The sequence below is a fragment of the Malania oleifera genome, chromosome 2 (assembly GCF_029873635.1).
Source record: "Malania oleifera isolate guangnan ecotype guangnan chromosome 2, ASM2987363v1, whole genome shotgun sequence".
NCBI classification, from domain to species: Eukaryota; Viridiplantae; Streptophyta; class Magnoliopsida; order Santalales; family Ximeniaceae; genus Malania; species Malania oleifera.
The window spans coordinates 69,410,363-69,435,319 of NC_080418.1; the positions used below are offsets into that span (position 1 = coordinate 69,410,363).

General features: G+C 35.1%; 1 protein-coding gene across 5 annotated transcripts in view; it reads right to left on the minus strand.

The window, feature by feature from the left end:
• The window catches only part of LOC131148635 (two pore calcium channel protein 1A), a 134,602-nt gene that overhangs the window by 82,463 nt on the left and 27,182 nt on the right, over positions 1 to 24,957 (minus strand). For all 5 annotated transcript variants that reach the window (XR_009135022.1, XR_009135023.1, XM_058098478.1 and 2 more), the window contains exons 6-11: positions 14,666 to 14,726; positions 14,288 to 14,454; positions 11,854 to 11,959; positions 11,623 to 11,700; positions 3,290 to 3,351; positions 2,285 to 2,357 (exon numbers count right to left, since the gene is read on the minus strand). Coding sequence is in view for 3 of the 5 variants with exons in the window: in XM_058098478.1 (XP_057954461.1) it covers positions 2,285 to 2,357; positions 3,290 to 3,351; positions 11,623 to 11,700; positions 11,854 to 11,959; positions 14,288 to 14,454; positions 14,666 to 14,726 (547 nt within the window). In the remaining 2 variants the exon portion in view is untranslated. The remainder of the gene's footprint in view (positions 1 to 2,284; positions 2,358 to 3,289; positions 3,352 to 11,622; positions 11,701 to 11,853; positions 11,960 to 14,287; positions 14,455 to 14,665; positions 14,727 to 24,957) is intronic.

Here is a 24,957-nt window from a genome sequence, read left to right on the forward strand (position 1 = left end):
GCTTGATTTGAGCCCCCCCCCCCCCCTCCCAAAAACAAATAAAAATACAATATAATCTCCCTCAGTCCCCTATGCTCATCGTCTCTCTCCTTCCTATCAGTCGCCAATCGCCATGCCACATTCATTGACACAAGACAACCTCCAATCCACGCACTCCGCTTCAACATCATCCATCATTCTCTTTGCTTAGTTTTAGTTCTTCTTTTGCCTCCCCAGAGTTCCCTTTGAACCAGCCATATTTTGAAGTGTTCAAAATCCTTCATTAAAATAATCCCATCTTCCTTCTCCACAATCATTCTTTCTCGTTCTTCAATTTTAAACTCCTGTCACCCTCCCTAGTTTTAGTCCAACTTCCTGTGCACCCCTATCAATTCAACAAGGAAAACTAATCATGCTGAATATCCAAAAAACACGTCCCCCCTAAAGTTCCCATTACCGACACACCAAAGAGAAGCCATTCCCAAATTATTATTACATTCAGTGTATTTACTTTAGTTTTTAAGGAATGCAAGTTTAGAGACCCTTGACATCCGGTTTGGGCTATGATGGGACATTTTAAAAGTCCCTTAATAGGATCTTCATTTAACTTCCTAGGCTATAGGAAATAATCTCTCTTCACACACAGGATAAATGAGAAGGGAAACAACAGAACCTAGATAACATAGCTGCAGGATAGTATTTATTTCAAATCTATGTACTACAAGTCTACAACAACACTACTTTGCTTAAATGTTGCTTCCAATGCTGACTTTCCTTTTAAAAAATTAATACTCGGTTTTATTTTATGATGAACAGTCTAAAAGCCTGTGGATAGAGTCCTCATTTCTCTCCCTACACTAGAATGGGTAACATCTCACCTCCACATACAGGATTGTCTAGGGGAGTGAAAAACCAGTGGGTCAGAAAAATGTCAATTAGTAATACTATATTTTCAATATCGTTCATATAAAAAAATCATACAAATCGATTTATTTATTCATTTACTTGTTACTTATAAATTCATTTAAAAGTTCTCTCTACCTAGTCGATGACAGGGATACCATCCATAAAGCCCAAATCCATGTCTCCCTAGGCATGATGAGACAACCCTTATTCCTGTACACATAGTCAAGGGGAGGAAAGTCCCTATATCTAAGGAAAAATAGTAATAAATTAAAGACAATATGTTAAGTTTATGTGCTTCATTACATGAATTTTCTTTTTGATGTTTCTTCAAGGTTCATTCTCCCCATTCAGATAACGATGGGATCGTTAGATGACTCCCTTGGATAGGGTCCCAATCCACCTTCCCTAGGAATGCTCAAAGCAGCTTATTTCCCCATATGTTGGATAGTTGAGGGGACATTGATTTTCAACCAGTGGGACCAAAGGTGGCAAGAATGTATTCATATTCACAACATTTTCTTTCTTTAATTATATCCAATCATAAACTGCATAAAGCAATACTTTCAAGTTTCAACTCCACCCAGGATAGAAGGTACCTTACCCCTAGATAGGGCTCACTCTTACTAACTTAAGGTTGAGAGGGTACTCATTTTTTTCATATACTGGATAGTTGGGGGAAATGAGGACCTCCCTCTTGGAGGTGAGTTAGGTAATATCTAATAGTAATGGCCTCGATCACCTGCAAGGGTTTGGCTTGGGCTCATTTTTTTTTCTAGACGTACCATCTAAAACCAAGGACATATTCTTTACTTTTTATTCAGTTATCATTCTATTTTATTGAAAATGTTGCAACGAAATTGAACCAAGCATCTACAATCAGGTAAACAAACATATAATTTAGTAGTAACTGTTCATCTAAAACAACTGACAATAGGGGTGCTAATTATTAATTGTTTCATTGTGCACAAACGACTCCAAAACCTGTTTTTCTAGTTCAGACAGTTTAACAATATTAAAAATAAAAATAAAAAGGTTTTGTTTCTATTTTTCCTTAAATGAAGTAGGGTGACGACTCCATTTTACATTTCCTACCCATTTCGCATTGAACACCTCAGCTATCGCAAACATAGCGACAATATCCATCATAAGCTTGTCAGTTTCCTAGAATTAATTAAATATACATGTGCACCAGAACATTGAGCTACATATAGAACATAAAAACATGTGTTGGAGAAAAAAGTAGCACAGTTAAAAGATATGTTCAGCATAGAATGACGAGGAAAAGTGCAATATAAAAATGACAGAGAAATGATGGAACTTCTCATTCATAGAAAAGAACTTTAATAATCACAAGAATCAATTTTACCACAAAGATTTACGGGGTTAAAAATAAGAATACCTTGAAGTCATGACTATCATCCAGCTCGTCAAATATAAGCTCAAATTCTTCTCTGGGTATTTTTGGCAAAGTCCTAAATAAAACACAAAGAAGAGCCATACTTAAAACTCACAAGACTGTGTCACAAGGCAAAAACACAATCCATAAATTCATCTTAGAATGAAGAACTTCAATTAGACAAATAGAATACAAGTCCATGCAAATAAAAGTAGAACCATGGTAGCAACTTCTTTACATAAGTATTAAATTGTTATTAATATTTAGAAAAACAACACGACTTACAAGGTTAAGAGGCAAGATGATGAAAATCAAAAACAATATAAATATATATATATATATATATTGAGAGAGAGAGAGAGAGAGAGGGGTCAGTTTTAACAACTATAGTTTTCACTAAGAATATAATTGTTTAATACAAAGTGCAGATCGAATAATTATAACATTCTATTCACTATAACAATGCAAACTAACAAGGCCACTTTTTACTCTCATTGATGCATTTGTTTCTTAGTGGGGTATTTATCTGTTGGGTGATTGAGTTTAGCAGGCTACTAGTAAACTTTTGTGATGTTTAACTTTTTTCTGCTTCATTCTACAGTTTTGTTGAAGAGTGTGGTCATCAATTTCTGTAACCTTTTTACTAAAAGTTTGGGTTATGAGAATATACAAATAATTTCCAATCAATTTCATGGCTCAAATCAATAGATTAGAACATTTGTAAATATAAAGAGAAAAAGGAACTAAAAACAACTAGCATTCTAAGAGTAAATCTAAAAGGATATATAAGTGGACAAGGAGATAGTTTGTCCAAAGATAATAACAAATTTCGCAGAATATTTACATATAGCTTTGGCCTAGACCCACTCACAGTCAAATGACCAACCTTCTTTGCATGATGTAGTCCATACCCTCATCCATTTTTCAATAGGGCCTAATAAAAAACTTAAAAAGAAAAAAAAAAAAAAAATTCATGGAAAATTAAAAAGGTAGATATTTGAGGAATACCTGTATTTGTTCAGTTCTTCAAACAAGCAAATACATTGCTCTTTATTAAGAAACATGACATTCTGTTGATGCACAAAAAGTACATTGCTTACAACATATGAGAACAAAGTTTTGTAACCAAACAAAAATCACCAAAAGCTTTTTGAGCATGCTCAAACTGCATAGATATCTTTATGGAATATTTGATAATAAAAGGAAAATCGAGCACATTTGAGAATGATAGCGTGCAAATTAAATAGTGATCAACAAATAAAACAAAGCACAACTAACCAAATGTATTTCTTATCTTACAGGCCTCACACAACAAATGAACCAAATCAAAATGTTAGCAACACAAGGCATAAGGCAAGAGTGCCACTGTACAAGAGATGCACTAGAGTGAAGAGCTGCACCACCACATTCAGCAAGGATAGTCCATAAGCCTCGTACACTCCTCCAAAGGGTCGACACATCAAAATGAACCAAATCAAGAGGTTTTTCAACACATTTATTAACACGAATCAGAAAAGAAATCATGTGTAATATGTTTTTTATTTAATTGTTGATAAAATAATTATTTCTTTACTTCCTTATTTTTTATTTTTATAATGTAAAACATTTTTTCTATGTTTTTTAACCAAAAGAAAAATCATTAAGGTAGAAGATTTTTCTAAATCAATAAAAGAAAGTACATTAATAGAGAAAGAATAACCATAAAATTAGGAATTCTCCAATCATGCTGAACTTCTACAAAACACATTCCTGTGAAACAAGCAGCAACAGCCCATAAAGAAGCCAATTATTGAATCTTATAACAAACCAAAACCCAAGAAGTCTTCTTCGCCTTAAAAATGTGATTGTTCCCCATCATCCAAATCCCACACAACAGAGCACACAAACCACATACACATAGAGCAGACCTCTCTTGCTCCTTCCAAATCCCAAAAAAGAAAAAGCCAGCAAATGTTTCCCCAACTCCAGACAAACCCAGTTCCTCAATAAAACCAAAAAGCTTGTTCCATATCCTCCAAGAGAAAGAACAATGCATCAACAAGAAAAGCAGGTTCAGAACTATCAAAGGAAAGAACACACACATCAGGAGATAATGCCTAAAAAGGCCTCCTACTCTGCAACAGTTTGCTAATGTCAACACTATTAAGAACCAACCAAAAGAAAGCCTTAATTTTAGAGCCAACTTTGGCCTTCCAAATTCTATGATAGAAAAAAACAGATGCTCCCCAACACAAAAAAGGTGCAAGCTCCTTCACCTCTCCATCATTCAAATATCTACAGAAATGAAAATCCCACAAAAATATTCTCCCCATTAGAAAGCAAAAACCATGAAACAACCCCATTATGTCACAAAGAAAGATGATAAGATGAGGAAACAACGTGAAAAGAGCCCAACCACCCACCCAAGGTCTTCACATAAATGAATGGGCATCTTATTACACACCCCAAATTTGGTATTAGAAGCAAAACATGGATAAAGTTATCATATACATCTTCAAGGACTCTCAAAAGAATATCTAAAATCCACATTGGTATCCCACTCATTTTATTGTAAGCAAAATTTACTTTCAACTGCTTCATACCAAAGTAAGTTTTACTATGAAGGAAACCTCCATAACCATTTATTCATCACGGCAATGTTTTTAGGCACCAAAAATGGATTAAAGAATAATAAGGTATACCAAAAAGACAAGAAGGAAACAAGATAAGGGAGTGGTGGCTTAGATGGTTTGGGCATTTGAAACGCAGACCTAGTAGAGCACTTGTGAGAAGGAGTGAGTCAATTATTGCTTCTGGCATGAAAAGGGGTAGGGGTAGGCCAAAAAAACTTGTAATGAGGTAGTGAGGAAGGATTTAACAGCCCTTAATCCAATAGAGGAAAATGCTCTTGATCGAATGAATTGGTAGAAAAACATTCATGTAGCCGACCCCATCTAGTGGGAATTAAGGCTCGTTGTTGTTCTTGTACTAGAAAAACAAGATGGTATACGAATGACCCAATAACCTAAATAATAATATATATATAAAAAAAAAAAAAAAAAAAAAAACACCCTTCCACCCATCCAGATCTTGACTCCTTTTTTTACCACAAGAGCCCAAAATCTTTGAGACTTAGGATTACCACCTAAATGAACCCCCAAGTACGTCATAGGTGTATCTAGGGTAGCATACCCCACTAAAGAAGCCAACTCAAAAGATCTAGAATCTCCCAAATTAATACCTACTATATGGCTTTTCCTGATCTTGAGTTTACTTTTAACCCTACAACACACTTTTTGACTTAATGAGTTATTTTTATGATTTTCAAAACACAAAATTACTATCATTCAACTAAAAATATTTTAGTTTGCATCATAACTTCATCTTCTATATTGAGTCGTTGAATGAACAATTAGACACTTTTGAGCAACACGGCCTTGAGGAGATTCTTCTCCATGCCTAACTTTGATCAGATCCACAAGAATGAAAGAGAAAATAACAAAATGAGAGCAATAGAGCAAGAGTGAGAGAGACTTTTTTTTTTTTTGGGATAAATGAGCAAGAGAGACATGGCTCAAGGCTCATAAAATATCCAAACTTTCTCACAATGAGAATATCAAAAAGAATCTGACAAACCTAGGAGTGAAGAAATTTTCCCCCACCACATTATTATTAAGTAACGATGAACCTGAAAATATCAAGAAACAACAAAACTAACCATATTGAGAAATGAAGACATAAAGAAACATAAAAGATAGAAGGAAAAGAGGCTGAAAAAGCATATTTTCTGAAGCTAAAGTTTGTTCCGAAAACAAACCCCACATCCATCTCCCATTTTGTATTTGTTACAAGTGAAAAAAAAAAACAAAAGGAAATAAAAAGAAGAAACACTCTGAAATGAATTTCCATGGGCGTAATTTGAAAACCTAGCTATGATATTGACATCTTGCCCATTATCCTACCGATCAAAACTACTTTTGATACCCTATGCCAAAGAGAATCAATTTATGGTCATTATGAGTTTCTTGTGTTACCATTGTTGGCGTTACTAGTGCACCTACCATGTTCATGGATATGATGAATCGATTTTTTCAACCACACTTGAATCAATTTATTATAGTTTCTATGGATGATATTTTGATATATTCAAAGACATAAGAAGAGCATGAATGACATTTGTGAGTAGCTTTATAAACATTACGGGAGCATCAGTCATACGCTAAACGGGAGAAATGTGAGTTATGAACAATTACTGTGAAATTTTTGGGTCATGTCACAACCAAATATGGATTATCAATTGATCCTTCTAAAGTTGAGGTTGTATTGAGTTGGGAAACCCCTACAAATGTGGCCAAAATTTGTAGTTTCCTGGGTTTAGCAGGGTATTATAACAGGCTTGTGCAGAATTTTTCTAGAATAGCTATGCCATTGACTAAGTTGACAAAGAAAGAAAAGAAATTTGTGGGAAGAGAAGAATGTGAAAGAACATTTCAAGAATTAAAACACCAATTGACAACAGCTCCAATAGTAACTCTTCCAAATAATGAGGATTCCAATTTAGTATATACAGATGCTTCCTTTAATGCATTGGGATGTGTGTTGATGCAAAAGAAAAAGGTAGTTGTGTATGGATCACGACAATCAAAGCCACATGAACACAATTATCCAACCCATGACTTAGAATTAGCTGTGTTTGCATTAAAATTATGGCATTTATACTTGTATGGAAACAACTTTTAAGTATCTTCAAACCATAAAAGCCTTAAATACCTCTTTACTCAAAAGGAATTGAACTTGAGGCAAATGCGGTGGGTGGAGTATTTGGAAGATTATGACTTTGAACTCCACTAACATAAGGCCACAACCAACTTTATTGGTGTGAATTATCAAAGGACAAAAGCAGGACCCTTAGTTTCAAAAAATATTGAAAAGTATAGAAGAGGGTACACACTCTAAAGGGTTGAAAAAATATTATGATGGAGGACTTCGTTGTTTAAGTAGGCTTTGCATTCCACATAAGTTGAAAGAAGTGGTCTTGTGGGAAGCACATTGTTCTAAATACATTATCCATCACAGCAGCACTAAGATGTATAGAAATTTGAAAAGGCAATTCTAGTGGATAGGTATGAAGAAGGAAGAGAGAGAATTGGTGACAAAATATCTAACTTGTCAACAAGTGAAAGCTAAGTTTCAAAAGCTTACAGGTTTATTACAGCCATAATCAGTAGCACAATGGAAACAGGATGAGGTAACAATGAATTTTGTTTCAGGGTCACCAAGGACTACACTAGGTCATGATACTGTGTGGGTTATTGTGGATAGATTGACAAAATTAGCTCCCGTTTACCCATACAATTTCAGATTCACTTGGAAGGCAATGTCGTTTGTACATAAAAGAAATGGTATGGCTACATGGGATTCCCTTATCTATCATCTCAGATAGAGATCCAAGATTTACCGCTCAATTTTGGCAAAATTTCCCAAAAAATATAGGCACACAATTAAAATTCAGCACTGCCAATCATCCTGAAACAGATGGCCAATCCGAAAGGGTAATTCAAAACTTTGATGATATGTAAAGGGCTTGCATTCTAGACTTCAAAGGGAGATGGAATAAGCATCTATCTTTAGTACAATTTGCCTACAACAATAGTTTCCAATCAAGTAAAATATGGCACCTTATGAAGCTCAATATAGGAGACCTTGTAGATCACCAGTCATTTGGGCAGAGATAGAAAAAAATCAAATGCTTGGTCCAATTTTAATCCAAGAAACTGCTAAGAAGATTAAGTAAGAAGGAAATCATCTCCTCGCAGCACAAAAGTGACAAAAGAGTTAAACTGATAAAAGGAGGCCATGGAATTTGAAGTTGGAGATTTTGTATTCCTAAGGGTGTAACCTCGAAAAAGGGATTTTAGATTTGGGAAGAAGGATGAACTACAACCTCATTATGTTGGGCCATTTCAAATTGTCAAACAAGTTGGAGAAGTAGCCTATAAATTGATGTTGCCGTATAAATTAGCTCATATTCATGATGTTTTCCATGTCTCAATGCTTTGAAAGTATGAACTAAATCTGAGTCTTGTTCTTGAATGGTCCAAAGATTCCATAGGGGGAGGATGTCAATTATGAAGAAAATCCTATCCAAATTCTTGAAAATAAGGAAAGAGTCTTAAGGAAAAGGTTATTCCTTTGGTCAAGGTATTATGGCAACACCATGGCAACAAAGAAGCAGCCAAGGAATCAGAAATCAACAATGACTGAAAGATATCCTCATTTGTTTGCAGCCGAAGGTCAGATGAAATTTCAATAGTGAAATTTCTTGTAGGGGAATAATTGTAAGAACCATACTCTTTACGCCACGGTAAATTTAAATTATTTTGAAAAATAGGCAAGATTTTGCTAACAAATTCATACTAGCCCTGTTATTCATTAAGTTGTGTTAATTGATATTGGAAATTCCATTTGACTTATTAGTGGTACGAGGGGCTTAAATGAAGGAAATTATGAGAGATATGCTGAAACATAAACAACATAAGAGTTGGAGGCAAAGAAAGTGGGAAAAAAAAAAAAAATGGGACATGCTGAAACAAGGTGTGGCACCTGGCAGCACTACAAACCAGCAGTAGCCAACTGGCAGCTTTGCAAACCAGCAGACGACACCTTGCGCACAGATGGCAGCACTGCAGAATACTTGTCGCCATCAGCTGCTGCAGTCCTGCCATGTTTCTAGCCTAGAAGGAGACACTTGGCAGGAAGCTAGCGCAAGTAGCTGCTACCTTGACCATTCCTGCCCTGCGGAGCAGCCACAACACATAAAATATCACAAACTCTCACTGTAAACCCTAGTTCTAGAGAGAGAGAAAGAGAGAGAGAGAGAGAGAGAGAGAGAGAGACAGGAAAAGATAGAAAACCCTGCAGGAAATCATGGAAATACAGATAAAATCAGAAAAAAATTCAGGATACTCAAGAGGGAAACTTAATCTGAGTTTGAAGAAGCTGTAATCAAGATAGGTGTTCTTCCATTTCATTTATTCACCTCGGAATTTCCAGTATTCAAAGGCAATAGAGGTAGTATCTCATGGAATTGAATCACTATTTCTAATTACTCGATATACCTGCATATACGTTCCCTATGGTTACCATAGCTGCATATTTTGTTTATTTGGGAAATTTTCATGTGATAGATTTTCATCTCATACGGATGATTATGACACAGGGTGTGTTTGTGTATCTATTGAACTGCTATTATGTAAAACAGTTGGCATTTTGTGTATGATTTGTGGCTGTGATTTTGTGGAATTTGAGCAGGTAGGGATTGTGCCTCCCTTGGGTGAAAGGCCCCAAACCTTCAGAGGGTGCGGTGGTTGGCCAAGTTGGAATTTGGCACTTGTTGGTATTTCCGCATTAAGCGGTGGTTGGCCTACCTGGAATTTGGCACTTGTTTGAGATTATATGTGCACTTAGCTGGGACAGGGCTGCTCTGTTGAAAAAAAATGAGTAAATTCAAGCTATTTGGATGTTTTGTGAGGGTAATTTTAGATGAACAAATTTCTTAAAATAAAGAGTGTGTTCATGCACCTTATAATTAAGCATGCATATTAGAAATCAAATGTTAAAGTATTGAAATCCTTGATTGAATAAGAGAAATTAAGAATGTCTACTGAACTCGTAGTTGCTCACCGTGCTTTTTTATAATTTCATGTTCAAACTGAAGGAGAGCCCTACTTGTTAAGTTTCCAAGAAACTGCCATTTTTTGACATGTATTATAAATTTATAGGTTGTCAGGAAGATGATAGAGATACTAAGCATGTATTTTGGTTGGCGGTTATGTATGCAGACTAAGAAGTATGAAAAATATGGCATGTAAAGTACAGCCCAATGTAAATAGATTGTCATTGAAAGTAAAATGGTTTTAGTTGCTTTAAGAACTATATGTGTGCATCTTGTGTTTTCAACAAATATTTACTCTTAATTGGTTTCTAACTTATTTTCAAATGACGGTTTTGTACAACAATTCTTGCCTAGGTCTAGTGCCTCCATCGGATTTTAGATGGAATCATGGCCGATCACGAGTCAAAAATAGGGGCATTACAGGTTGCAACTAGACCTAAACCACATTTACCGAAATTAATCTTAAACATTGAAGCTAATTCAAAAATCTATAAAATGGTAAGAATATTACAAAAAAAATTACTTTGCACAAGATTAGAATAGTATCATTAGCAAAATGCAAATGAGGCATGATCACTTCATCCCTACATATAGCAATACCCTGAATAGAACCCCATCTATGGCCCTCTCAATCATTCTACTAACACAGCAGCAATCAAAAATAAAGAGAAAGAGAGATAATGGCCCCTTTGCCTCACACACCTGGAGGTTGAAAACCAAGTCCTAGATTCACTATCAACAATCACAGAAAAGCAGCAGATGAAAGACAAGCCCTAGTATAGCCTTGTTATCAAACCAAAATCCTTCCTCATCTAAGAAGGCCCTGCCCAAGAAAATGACAACTACCCCATCATATGCCTTCTTAAAGTCCAGACTAAAGATTACTCTGCTTCTTACTCATATCCTCCAAAACCTAAGTAGCCACAAGGATAGCGTCCAAAATATATATACCCTAGCAAAATCCAAGTGGGAACTAGAAACGATACCCCCAATCATCTCCCTAATCCTATCAATTTTTAGGATAAGAAATAAAAGGTAAATCAAACCCATCAGCTTTCTCCCTACTCATGCTAATCACTGCCTGCATAAGCTCCTCCTCCTCAAAGGTCTCTGCAATCAAAATGACTTATCATCAAGGGGCACCAATCCAACCACTTGATCATAGAACAACAAGTGTTCTCCATGTAAAGATCAGGGGCAATATCTAAGATATTAAAAATAGACCCCAAAGAATGAATCATATAGGTCATTACGAATTAAATATGAGTTATTAAGGACATTTATGTATTAACTATAAGTAGTTATAGATTAGCTATAGGATACATGGCATTTTACTTTACTTCCTTTAGTTTTTCCATTTGATTAAAACTTTTATAAGGATAATTCAGAAAAATAAAAGGTGGACTGACTAGGAGAATCCCCTTTACATATGTAATAGATGAACTATTTTGTTTGCATCCACAAAGAAGTTCTCCTCTAAAAGCAAAGCTCCTTTTAGTACTAAGATATTGAGTTAGAACAGAGATGACACCTAGATGAACAATAGCTAAGCACCAAGATGAAGATTGGAGTCAAGGATAGGAAAATAAATTTGTGCAAGTTCCACAAGGTGGATAAAATTGATGGCAAATCTTGCAAAAAATATAAGAAAAGAAGAATATACAAATAAATTGACGCTGATACTTACATGTTCATCTACGAGATTGAAGGCTTTCCCCAACATACGTTTCCTCATACTATCCATCTCAGCAACTTGTTTAACAAGCTATCAAAAATATAAAATAGAATAAAATAAACATCCAAATTCAGGCTCTTTAATAAGAATACAAGCCCAAGTACAAATGCATTTTATCAATGGAAGAATGAGCAACCCTAGAATAAGTAAAGAACACAAAAGTACAGAAATAATGGTCTGTACCTGACTTTTAAAGCCGTCATACACAGCAGCAAGGACCAGATTGGTGACAAAATAAACACCCAATAACACGTACAGAACAAAAAACAGGCAATACCAGCGTGAAGCCCTAAAACATACAAAACAATAACAAAATGGAAGTAAGGTTATTGAGTGCCAGTGCAGGAAATATCAGGGTTCCAAATTTGCATGCAGAAAATAAAAGCAAGCCATTGCCACATAAATCCCTGTAGGAAGATTCTAAATAATAGATAAACGGGTGAATCAGTGAATGACTTGATTCTAAATCATAGATAAATGGGTGAATACGTAAAATGAGCTCAAAAAGTCTCGTCTACACCAGTTTCTAACCATTTCCCAACCTTGTTGGAATCTTGAAAGGTTTGTGGGGTCCTAACCGTTTCATCTTAAAAATATGCAGATGGATCATCATTGCTTTGATGGTGATAGCGATCCCAACAACTCCTCTCATAAAAAATCTTCATTTTCCTCTCATGGTGTCTCATTAGCTCAGTGCCAGTGGCAATGCTCAATTGGGGACACTCGGACAATCCATTCCAACAAAACTTCCATACAACTCCTCTCATATAAAGCCTTCAGCTCCGAAGGAAGAAGTCCAGCATATTCACAGGATTTACAAGAAAGACTATTCACTACATTCAGATTGGGGACCTGACTTTCACCTGGGTTATTAAAGACAGTAAAAATAGCGTTTTGGGGCTGTCCATTCAGCTGGCCCAGCTGAGGCTTAATGGGAATGTTTTCTGGATCATTTGGAACCACGTACAGAAAGTACTTCTTCTGGAAAAGTCACTTATCTGAAAAAGTACTTATCTGAAAGTAGCTTGGGATTACTTATCATAAGAACTTTTTCAGATGAGTATTTTTTTCAGAAAAATAATTAAAAAATATATATTTTCCTTATAAAAAAAAAAATGCAAGGTAAGGCTGCATACTCTAGAGCCATTGTGGTCTGCCCCTTCCCTAGATCCCGCATAAGCTAAAGCTTTGTCCACTGGGCTGCTTTTTTTCCTTAAAAAAAATAGAAGCTTGGAGAAGTACTTTTTGAAATAAGTATTTATTTAACTGAAAACCAAACACTAATTATTGACAAAAGTACTTAATTTAAGTACTCTTCACAAATAAGTACTTTTTTTTAAGACATCCCAAATGGGGGCTCATTAATCAAGCCCAAAGTAGAGTCTTAATTCTGATTTTGGGCCTCCTTAACCAAAAGGCCCATCAGGTGTTTTAAAAGGCCTTCATTGCTGTCAAAAAGCCGGACCATGGCTAAAGTATCATCAAAGACCCAGGCCCAACCCATCCAATCTTCATCAATCCTTCATCCAAGCAGGAAACCCTAGCTGCCTCTGGACTCAACCCCCAGTTGGGATCCTTGCCCTTAGCAACTTTGACTGATCGAATGAAGCAAGCCACAGGACTTCCTCTTGCATCTCTCCCCCCCCCCCCCCCCCAAACAACGAACACACACCACCTCTAGCATACCCTTAGAAGTTGCATGAGAACCACCAGGATCATCGCTATTTCCTGAAACTACCCAACTCCATGAACAATTCTCAGAGATCATATTACTCCCTACACCAATTGCGCCAGGATGAAGAGAGATCACCAGAGCACAAAATTCTTCCCCAAATTGAAGCCACCCATCGCCTTTGGACTCTTCAGGAACAAAGATAGAGTACCTCTTGCCTCTCCCACCATGCCCTGATTCCAAGAACTTTGCTGCCCTTGTCGCATGAATCACCATGCAAAACTCACCCATGATCTACGAAAACCCTTGCTTGACCTTCCATCAAGAGATGAAAATCCCTGCAAGAACCATGTTGCAGCAGCCAATAAAAGTCTTACACATTGATCCCATTGCCAATTCTTCGCAAGAACAAACAGAGCTGCCACCTTCCCCACAACTGAACAAAGCCCCGCCATCAAGATCTACCAGCACCAAGACAAAGCGTGATATTGAAATGAGAGATGAAAAGGTCTTTTTGCGCGAGAGAAAACCACCGCAAGAATTTTGTTGTGGGGTTCGATGTTTCTTTTTAGGAGGATTTCTTACTCTTGTCTTGTACATTCCTTCTCTTTAAATAATATTCTTTTTCTTCAATCAAAAAAAAAAAAAAAAAATTTCTTAAGACCACAAATTAGTGAAATGCTGTGAATTTTGAGATGGGGAAAACAATTTAATTAATGTGCACAAACCAAATGTAATGAAAGTGAACCTTATAGGAGAACCTGAAAAATAAATAAACTAGAAGAGAAACTTGCTTTTAAATTATCTCCATAAAATAGAGGTGAAGATCAAAAAAAATAGGGGCACTTAAACAGCAATGATGAGAATGCTGCTGTTACCATGAAACAGTCTATCAAAAGGAGGGAAATTTTCCTTCGGCATAGTACTACTCAAAGTTACACTTACTTGTATGCTGGAATCCAAACGTCTGGGTTGTTGGATGTAGTGAATAAAACAAACATTTCATATAATGTGGTACCATACGAAGTAAATACAGTCTTTCCCTGCAGAGTATCTTCAAATATGATATAGGCTAACCAACTGGAGAACAGAAGAAACAAAAGCCCAAGAGCCTGCACTTGAAGAAAATTAGGCTGAGTAAGTGGAGGAAGAAAGCACTATGTATGCTGTAGGGGTACAAAAACAAGTAAATGCATAAAGAACCTTTATCAAAGCACACATGCTGTATTTCTGATAAATATAGACAGCATGGACAAAATATCACAAAATTATCAAAAAGCTACTATAATAGACATAGTTGTTGTAGTATATTGAAGAACAAACCAAGACATTTAGGTATGTGCCAAGCATTCCACCTAGGATGACGATACTTGCTCGTAAATCCCTGAAGTCAAAAATAAAGTAAAAAACATCAACCCAAAAAATGATTAAGATGTGAATGCATATAATTAAGTAAATCAAAAGTGATTATGAAAGTTCAAGTGCAATTGTCTCTTACCACTGACCAAGGTCTTAAATTTCCATGGTATAGACAAAATTTCCCTTTCCACCACACCATTGAAATCGAAACAGCAATCAATTCCCATTTCACAAAATATATATCAAATTTTCCATGAAACACTCAAAATTTATTGACATCTCGAAATTTAAACTATAGAATGAAATTTCCTTGAATTTCAAAAATAAGATTCAAAACCCAAATTGAAATTTCTTGCTCAATTTATCTTCTTTTTTTTCATTGCAGCTAAAGATTATTACAAGAAGGATACAAATAGCTTTCAAACTTTTGAAATTATATGAAAAATTAAACTTAGATATTGGCTTCAAAATTTTATTTGACCATTTATGTTTGAATTATGTGTATTGGTGTATTAACTAGTATTTAACTGATTTATGAAAAAAAAAACTTGGAATTAAAAATTGTAAAAAACTTTCTACACCCACGAGGATTGAAAGCTGAAGCAAAGTTGGCCCACACTTTGTCTCCAAGTAGAGTTGCAAACTAATCAAGCTACTCACAAGCAGCTTGGGAGCCCAACTAGGACATTCAAGCTCATTCATTAATAAAAAAGCTCTCTCTCTCTCTCTCTCTCTAAAACTCAAAAGTTCTTCCATGTCATCACCCCCTTCCACGAGTTCTTGGTTCCCCCGCCGAGTGTCCCGCCATCTTCCTCTAATTCAAATTTCTTGATTTCTCTTGATATTTCGTTTCCCAGCCCAATTTTTAAACCTCATTTAGTAAACTGACAACTCCAAGAAAGCTCAAAAGTTTTTCCATGTAATCGCCCCCTTCCACGAGTTCTTGGTTCCTCCGCCAAGTGTTCCGCCATCTTCCTCCGATTCAAATTTCTTGATTTCTCTTGATATGTCGTTTCCCAGCCCAATTTTCAAACCTCATTTAATAAAAAAGCTGACAACTCCCTCCCTCTCTCCCTCTCTCTCTCTCTCAAGAAAGCTCAAAAGTTCTTCCATGTCATTGCCCCCTTCCACGAGTTTTTGGTTCCTCCGCCGAGTGTCCCGCCATCTTCCTCCGATTCAAATTTCTTGATTTCTCTTGATATTTCATTTCGTCAAGTTATTGTATGAGTTTTTGTTTGCGTTCGCCTGTCGCTTGTTGTAGTAGTAAAGAAATTTGACATCTTGGACTCCACTTGCCACCCTCCGTTTTCTTGGTGTTCTTCAAGGTAGTTTCTTTTATAAGTTTCTTTGTCATCTTGCAGAGCTTCTCTCTTCTTTTTCGCTTTTATTCGTCATCCGATTTGTCTAATCTAAAATCTTGAGTTACATACACACTCCCACTTCCTAAATTCTATTTTCTTGGAAGAGAAGAAATCAACTCCTCAAATTTTCTTTGATTTTTTTGCACTTACGTTTTTTCGTCTATCTTGAAAAGCCAAATTACAGTTCTTCCAAAGAATTTGAGTCAATATAATTTCAATCAAAAATACTCAAGATTGCACATTTTATCTCAAGATCGTGTTAAAAAAGAACATCCGGCTTTGATCAAGGTTATGTGTGAGGGGCGTGAGTTCAATAAGTGGTTATGTCAGCACCATATACTACTCAACTCCATTGCCAATCTTGAATGTGAATCTTGAATTTAGATTGAAGAATTCTTGCAATTTTGCTTCAATGTTCTTTGATTGATTTTTCGCTAGGAGCATCAAATTTCCGATGCCAAAGGGTACTTGTTGCAGTATTTTCAATCGGTTGTCATTACCTTTTATTTTCAGCCACCGATGAGATCTTCTCCTCCCCTATTATTTCTTTTCTTATTACTGCTATTACTATTTTTTCAATAGTTGGTTAGCAGTGGATATTTTGTTTTTATGATTTGTAGGCCTAATATATGCATTTTTGTGTTTTCCATTTTTAAATCTTGGAGTATACAATTTTTTTTCAAAAAGTAGTACTATTGCACTTTTTTTTTTTTCTATTTCAATCTTGGATTCACACCCAAAATTGTATGCTTTAGATTTTTTTTTTTAAATGCATTGAGTTGTTTGTGTGGTTTCTACTAGTTGTAGGGTATGATCTAGAAAATTGTCTATGTGAAATAAGTTTGCATTAAAAAAAAAAGCAAACATGTACTCCGCTGATGTAACACAAATTATCTTTGTACACATAGTTGGTCCCAAGTCCAAATAAAGGAGCAGGGTTGAGTTAGGTAGTTAACAACCAGCGTAAAACTTTGTCAGATCTTATTACTATGAATACTTACCAAATTCACCTTGGTCAAGGGAATGGATCGGGTGAATATAGAATCGAGAGGTCTAATAAGTTAGCACAAGAAACTAAGATTAGATTAGCAACTTGGAATACAGCGGCTCTTACGGGCAAAAGTATGAAAATAGTGGAAATAATGTTTAGAAGGAAAATTCACTTACTCTGCCTTCAAGAGACGAAGTGGGTAGGAGAGAAAGCTAGGGAAATTGAAAAATCAAGATTTACTTTGGTACACTAGAAAAAAGAGACATAAAAACGAGTGGGAATTATTATATACAAAGACCTAAAAGATAATGTAGTATATGTTAAGAGAATAGGGGATAGAATCATTAAAATCAAGATAGCTCTAGGCCTAGAAATAGTGAACGTCATTAGTGCGTATGCTCCCCAAATAAGTTTAGAATAAAATCTTAAAACACAATATTGGGTAGATATGAATAGTATTTTACAAGGGATACCAACGTCTAAAAAAACATTCATAGGAGCTAATTTGAATGGACACATTGGAAAGGATAATATAGGCTATGATAGGATACATGGAGTCCATGGATATGGAGATAAAAATGAGGCCATTGATACAATGTTAGATAGCTATGTCTTATGATTTGGTTATACTGAATACTTGCTTTATAAAAAGAGAAGAACTCCTAATAACTTTCAAGAGTGGGCGTAATAAAAACCAAATATATTTGTTCTTAACTAGGAGTAGGGATTGTCTATTTTGTAAGGATTGTAAAGTTATCCTAGGTGAAAGTTTGGCTACACAACATAGAGTCCTAGTATTAGATATACTTACTAAAAAATGGAAGAAAAAGTGTAACATAATTCAACACAAAGGGATTAAATGGTGGAGCTTGAAGGGAGACAACATAGTAAAATTCAAAGATAAAATGATCAAAGAGTGTAATTGGACCATAGGGGATAAGATAGATGCAAATATTGTTTGGAATAAAATGGTAAGGATAGCAAAAGAGGTTTTAGGTGAGTCCAAAGGAAGATACTCAAGTAGTAAAGAAAGTTCGTGGTGGGATTCAGAAGTCCAAAAAATTGTTAAGACAGAAAGAATTTGGTATAAAATATGGAAAAAATGTAGAAATACAGAAAATATTGAAAAATATAAAAAGGGGAGAAAAAATGCAAAAAACAAAAACAAAAAAAAATTAAAAAAAAAAATTTATTAGTGAAGCTAAACATAGAGCTTATGATCTTTTATATACTAGACTAGACACAAAAGAACGAGAAAAAGACATTTATAAACTTACTAGAGCTAGAGAAAAAAAATGCAAAGATTTAGGTGATGTAAAATATATAAAAGATAAGAATGATAATGTCTTAACCAGAGAAGAAGACATAAAAGAGAGGTAGCAAAGATACTTTGATAAGTTGTTTAATGAAAACCAAAATGAAAGATTGAACTTGGAAGTGAAAAATAAGAAGACTAAAGATAAGATGTTTATTTGAAAAATTAGAGGAAAAGTATGTTAGTACCTTTATACAAAAACAAAAGCGATATCAAAACTATAATAATTATCGTGGAATTAAGATTATGAGCTATATGATGAAATTATAAGAAAGGGTAATTGAACATAGAATAAAACTAGAAACAAGAATTTCAGAAAGTCAATTTGGTTTTATGCCTAGGAGATCAACAACAGAAGTTATTTATCTTTTAATAAGTTTAATGGAAAAGTTTAGGAAAAAGAAAGGGGAGTTTCATATGGTTTTTATTGACCAAGAGAAAGTTTATGATAGAGTACCTAGGGAAATTCTTTGGTGGGTCTTAGAAAAGAAAGGGGTATGCAATAGATATACAGAGGTCACTAAGGATATGTATGATAGAGTAGCGACTAACATCAGGACTACAAGAGGACAATTCTAGAGATTTTCCAATCACAATAGGTGTATATCAAGGTTCTACTTGTTAGCCCACTAGGTTTCATGTTGATTTTGATAATGACAAAACATATAAGAATTAGTGCATGTGTTATATGAATTTGGGTTCCATGAACTATCATGTGATAGTTATTTTCTTTTATGTTTATATACGAGGTTCATTTTTGGTATTTATGGCTAAGTATGTTAATACTTAGCTAGAAAACTAATGTACCAACTTGAGTATCATATAGTAAAATGACTATATATTTTCATTGAAAACCTCAAATGTGAGAAGGCCATTTATATTTAAAAATTGACTCATAAATCTTTTCAAGAGCATTCAATTTGACTCTTATATATCTAAAGCTAAAATGGGTGCTTTTGTAAAAGTGAACCCGATGTCTTCAGAAAAAAATCACACTATAATTCTGTATTATTTGTGGATCTAATTCTATATTCGTAGGTCACGGGTTCAAGGCATGGAAAAAGCCTCTTGCAAAAATGCAAGGCAAGGCTGCGTACTATAGATCCATTGTGGTACACCCCTTCCCTAGACCCTGCATACGCAGGAGCTTTGTGCACCGAGCTGCTCCCCCCCCCCCCCCTTTTTTGCACCCTATGTCTTAAGAAAAAAGTCACTATAATTCTGTACTATTTGTGAATCTAATTCTATATTTTATTCCACGTGAGTCCAAAAATTATAATATTATTTCATATAAAACTAGACTCGTCATTCTCTCCAGAAAAATTTTATGTAGACATTTTGGAGCTATAACGTAGGATTAATAATTAAAACTATATGGTCATTCTGCACTGCCATAAAGTGAAATAATTATGCTGCAATAAATTAGACATATCTTACTGTAGAATCTTTGAAAATATTTCTTTCTTTTTTCATATCACAAATAGACGTTATGGGGATTCCAAAACAATATGGCACACTAAATTTGAATGAACATTCAATTTGTTATGAATTGTACAAATCAGCCAACAGATTCTGACCTCTGTCATAAAAGCAGCTCAAAATATCTGTAGTGTCTGAATTTTATCTCTTCAACGGCTACTCCAATTTGCATGATTCTTTTTCTCTTTGGAAAATAGACTCATTGACAAGTCAATATGAATTTTTATAGAATTTTATTTGGTATATACATGACCGTTTGTGATTTTATAAAATATATCAGCTCACCTAAAAATCAGATTTTCTGTCATATCATTGATTGTTTAGCTCCAACTTTAATCACATGGAGCCAAAACCTCTCCAACGTCTAGTGGACAATTTTGGCTATAAAAGGAGTCCAATTCCAAGGAAGAAGAACAAGAGAAATTGCTATAAAAGTGGCCTCCCATCCTCCTCCATATGTCCAAGTGATTGTTTTGTTCTTGCTTAAGAGAGCACTTTTATAAAAGTTATTTACATTAGTTTTAGCTCTCTTCAAGTTCTAAGTCTCATTTCTTTGAGAGAGTTTGAATTGCAAGCTTGAGTTGCGGCATCAATCTACTTAAAGATACTAAGCCACATATCATTTGTAATTTCTCATCATTGTAAGTGTTGTTTGAGCCCCAATGAAAGGCTCGTTTTGTATTCTAACCCCGGTGGAAGGTTAGTTCTTGTAATTGTGCTCTTGCCCCAATTGAAAGGCAAGAAATTTGATAGTAGAGCATGTATTCAGTCGAGAGAGTGGACGTAGGTGCTCATGAAGGAGACTGAACCACTATAAAGAGTTTGAGCATTTCTCTCACTCCTGTCTTACATTACTTATTATTTGATAAAATTAATTGCTCAATTGTGTTTGTGTATATTCCATACATTATCTTGGGTTATTGAAGCATATAGGGTGAGTTGTGAGTGAACATAAACTTATTCGTATCTAAGCTTCCGCAACGCATTCACTAGAATATACATACTATAATATTACTCACCAAGAGTTTAATAAAAAGAGTAAGAGTCATAAAAATTAGAAAAAACCCAATTCACCCCCCCCCCCCCTCTTGGGTTTCCCAAGGGACTAACACTACTTTGAGTCCTCATCTTTTTACTTTAGTGATTCGTGAACTTACTAGGGATATTCAAAATGAGATCACTAGGTGTATATTGTCTGCAGTTGATATCATGTTGATTGATGGTAGTAGAAGTGGAATAGAATCTAACCTAGAACTTTGGAGAGCCACATTAGAGTGTAAAGGGTTTGGGATAAGCAAGAATAAGACAAAATATATGAAATGTAATTCCAATAATGTAAGGAGTAGTACTGGAGAGAAAATTAAACTTGATGATCAGGAGATTAATAGCACTAATAGATTTAGATATCTTGGATCTATTACACAAGCGGAAGGGGAAATTGAAGAAGATGTAGTACACAGGATTAAAATAGATTAGGTAAAATGGAGGAGTGCGTCAAGTGTGTTGTGTGATCGTAAAATACTCTTACAATTAAAAGGAAAGTTTTATAAGATGGCTATAAGGCCATCTTAAGGTGGATGAGTGGTAATAACATTAAACGATAAAGTAAAAAATGAGTATATATGCAATAATTTAGGCATAACACTGACCAAATACAAGATAAGGGAGGGACGGCTTAGATGGTTTGAGCATTTGAAATGCAGGCCTGGTAAAGCGTCTGTGAGGAGGAGTGAGTTAGTTATTGTTTCTGGCATGAAAATGGGTAAGGGTAGGCCTAAAGTAACTTGGAATGAGGTAGTGAAGAAGGGCTATTGGAGAAAAAAGCCCTTGATCGAGTGAATTGGCGGAAAAGGATCCATGTAGCCAACCTGACCTAGTAGGACTAAAGGCTTCTTGTTATTGTTGTTGTTGCATATATATTAATTGAATATGTTTAGTATGATTATTATATTTTAGTTATAACACCTTTTACTCTGCATACCTTTCCTTGATGTCTCTTATTTGTAATATTTTAGTTCTAATCTTGCATTATTATCAAGTTAATAGTTTCTAAAATTCCATAAAAAAATTCCATCTTTTACCTCTAGTTTCCATCCTCTTTTAACTCCAAAATCGAAATTGACATCTACATTGAATTTCTGTACTTTTGAAGCCTCAAATTCTAGTCAAAATCGGAATTTAAGACCCTACCGCCTACCTTCATAAATAAGTATTAATCATTCATTCATATTTGGACAATAGATCATAATTAATGGCCCACAATTATTTTCTCAGATCCCACCTTTTATATTGGGCAAAAAAAAGGATGAAAGGGATGATGTTTTCAACACAACAATTATAACTTGTGTGAAGTAACTTAAATAGCAAAAAAAGGAAGACTTCGTAGTTCAAGTATGAGAGATCATAATATTTTAGAAAATAAATTAACAACTAATGTAGCTCAAAAGCATAGCCTTCATTGATCAAAAACAACTTTCACCAAGGAATGCATAATTTACATAGAGAAGAATAACTATGGGGCATGAAGAGCTAATATTGATTCTAACAAAAAAAAAAGGGCAAACCTTATATGTCCCAAATTTGCTTCAATCTTCTCTAAAATGAAAGCTTTTAGTTAGTTTACATCTCTCAATAGAAATGATTTTAAAGATTTGTTTTAAAAAGGCCAACTAAAGGTTTTATACATAGATGCATGCATTCTTTTGCCATAGCAATAGTAACACAAATGTCTGTATCTTTTTTAGGATAATCTTTGGTTTGGGGTCAAAGTTTTTCTTTTGCTCTTCCTCTGTTTTTGTATGTCATGATGCACTCTTCTTTTATTATTGCTGACAGCAACCTTGTTTCTTAGGAGTATCATTTTGTAGATATCTTACTCATAGGGAAGCAAAGGAGCTTTCTGAACTTCTCTCTTTGTTGGATTCTTTCATTGCTCCTATCGTGGGGATACTAGGGTTTGAAGTTTGGATGCTTTTGTTGTTTTTCTTGTAGTTATTTTTATTCTCATCAAACTTGTTCCATGCATTTTTGGCCTCTCTCTAGTGGTTTGTACAGAGCAAGTTGCTAAGGATTTTTTGTGGATCGTCATTCTTAATAGAGTAAAAACACCAAGTCGCTCACAATCAGTCACAGATTAGAATGCCTTAAAAAGCTCCGAGTCCTAATGTTTGTGTGATGTGTCATGATAGCAGTGAGACACATGCTCATGTTTTTCTTCATTCTTTGATGGCTTGGTCTTTTTGGAACAAGTTCTTTGGTATGTTTGGAGAGAGCTGGCATGCCCTAGTTCTTCAGAAGATTTTCGATTGATTGATTTCAAAGGACTTAAGAAGTAGAAGGCATAAGGATATGAGGTAGCTTTGGTGATGTGCCATTTTTCCTGTATCCCGAGTGATTAACTGGAGAGAAATGCTCATATCCTTCAACATTAGGTTTCGTCTAGGCACTGTTGTAGGTCTTTTTTGTCTAGGTGCTTTGGGAGTATCAAATTTTCTGATATACAGCGAGATTGGTTAGCTCTACAATAGTTCTTCCCACAACCCCCCCCCCCCCCCCCCAACAAGCATTAGACAGTTAAGCCTATAAACAGAAAAAGAACATTGCTCACGTCTCCCTTTAATGTCTAAGAAGAATTGCATAGAATATGACCCTAACATATCCAGTACCTTACTAGTAAACCTAGTTTCCCAAATAACAAGAATAAACACACGCCCACCCCCACCCCCACCAACCCCAAAGGATTCACTCGAAGCTAGCCCAACCCCGTCCTTGAAACTAGAATCCCAAATACTTCTAACCATCAACCCATCAACCTCTTCAAACTTGGATGCCTATAAGAGAGGCCTTGCAAATAACTTCGACTTTATGATGTTTTTCAACTCCTCTCAACCCACCAAAATTCCACCTTTCCCGTCTGGCCCTTCACCCTCACAACAATTAAAGGACACAAATTTTGTAAATTTATCCATCCTCCTATTCTTTGTTAATAGGCCCTAGGGGTCTTCACAACCCTCAAAAACTCACTAACCTAAACCTCAACCTATCCAGCAAACTCCTGGGGTCTCAATTATTTGTCTCATCACCTGATTGTTCAATAATCATGACTCCTCCACACTAGGACTTAGGGAGCATTTGAAAAAAATTTAGTAATTAGCACTGAATGTTGAATGCAATTATGAATCTGTGAACTAGGTTTTGAATATAATTGGAACTAGTTCCTAAATATGAATGCTGAATTATTTTAGTCGTTTGGTAATTAACCTCGGAATATATGTATTTTTCCAATCTTAACCCTTTAAACTATCAAGAAATAACATGTTTGTTAAAATTAATGAGCATTTTATGAGATCAAATTTGTTCTATATATCAAAAATAATGTGTTTCCAATATAAAACATAAAAATATTAATTGTAAACATTTTCTAATGTAAATCTTTAAAAAAAAATATTTATTGTGAAACATAATAAGAAGGGGAGCCTAGGTGCAATGGTAAAGTTGTCGTTGTGTGACCTGGAGGTTACAGGTTAAGGCGTGGAAACAGCCTCTTGCAAAAATGCAAGGTAAGGCGCATACTATAGACTCATCATGGTCCGCCCCTTCTCCAAACCCCACATATGCAGGAGCTTTGTGCACTAGGCTGCCCTTTTTTTCTAGGTGAGAGCTTGGAGAGATAGGTCACGGGTCATTTGGGTAATCGTGGAAGGAAGACAAAGATGTGTAATTTTTGTTATATTTTAGGGGCAAAAAAGTCAAAAAAAAAAACCTTCTAATTTGTACTCTTGCCGAATCAGCAGTAGGGAGATCGTTGGTTCTCCTAAAGGCAATCTATAATATATTCTTTAGAGGCTAATCAAACAACACCATTTTTCTGAATTTTGGACCATTAAGAATCCACGCTATTTAGAGGCATTTAAGTGCAAACAAATGACTCCTTAACCTCCATATGGAAGCACTTTAAAAAAAGTTCTTATAGCACTTATCACTAAAAATAAGCACTTTAAGATAAAAGTGGTGTTTAACTGGTACTGCAACAAGCAATTATTGCAAAAAGTGCTTTTCCATACCAACATTTTTTAGAACTATTTAAGTGAATTTTGAGAAGCGCTTTAAG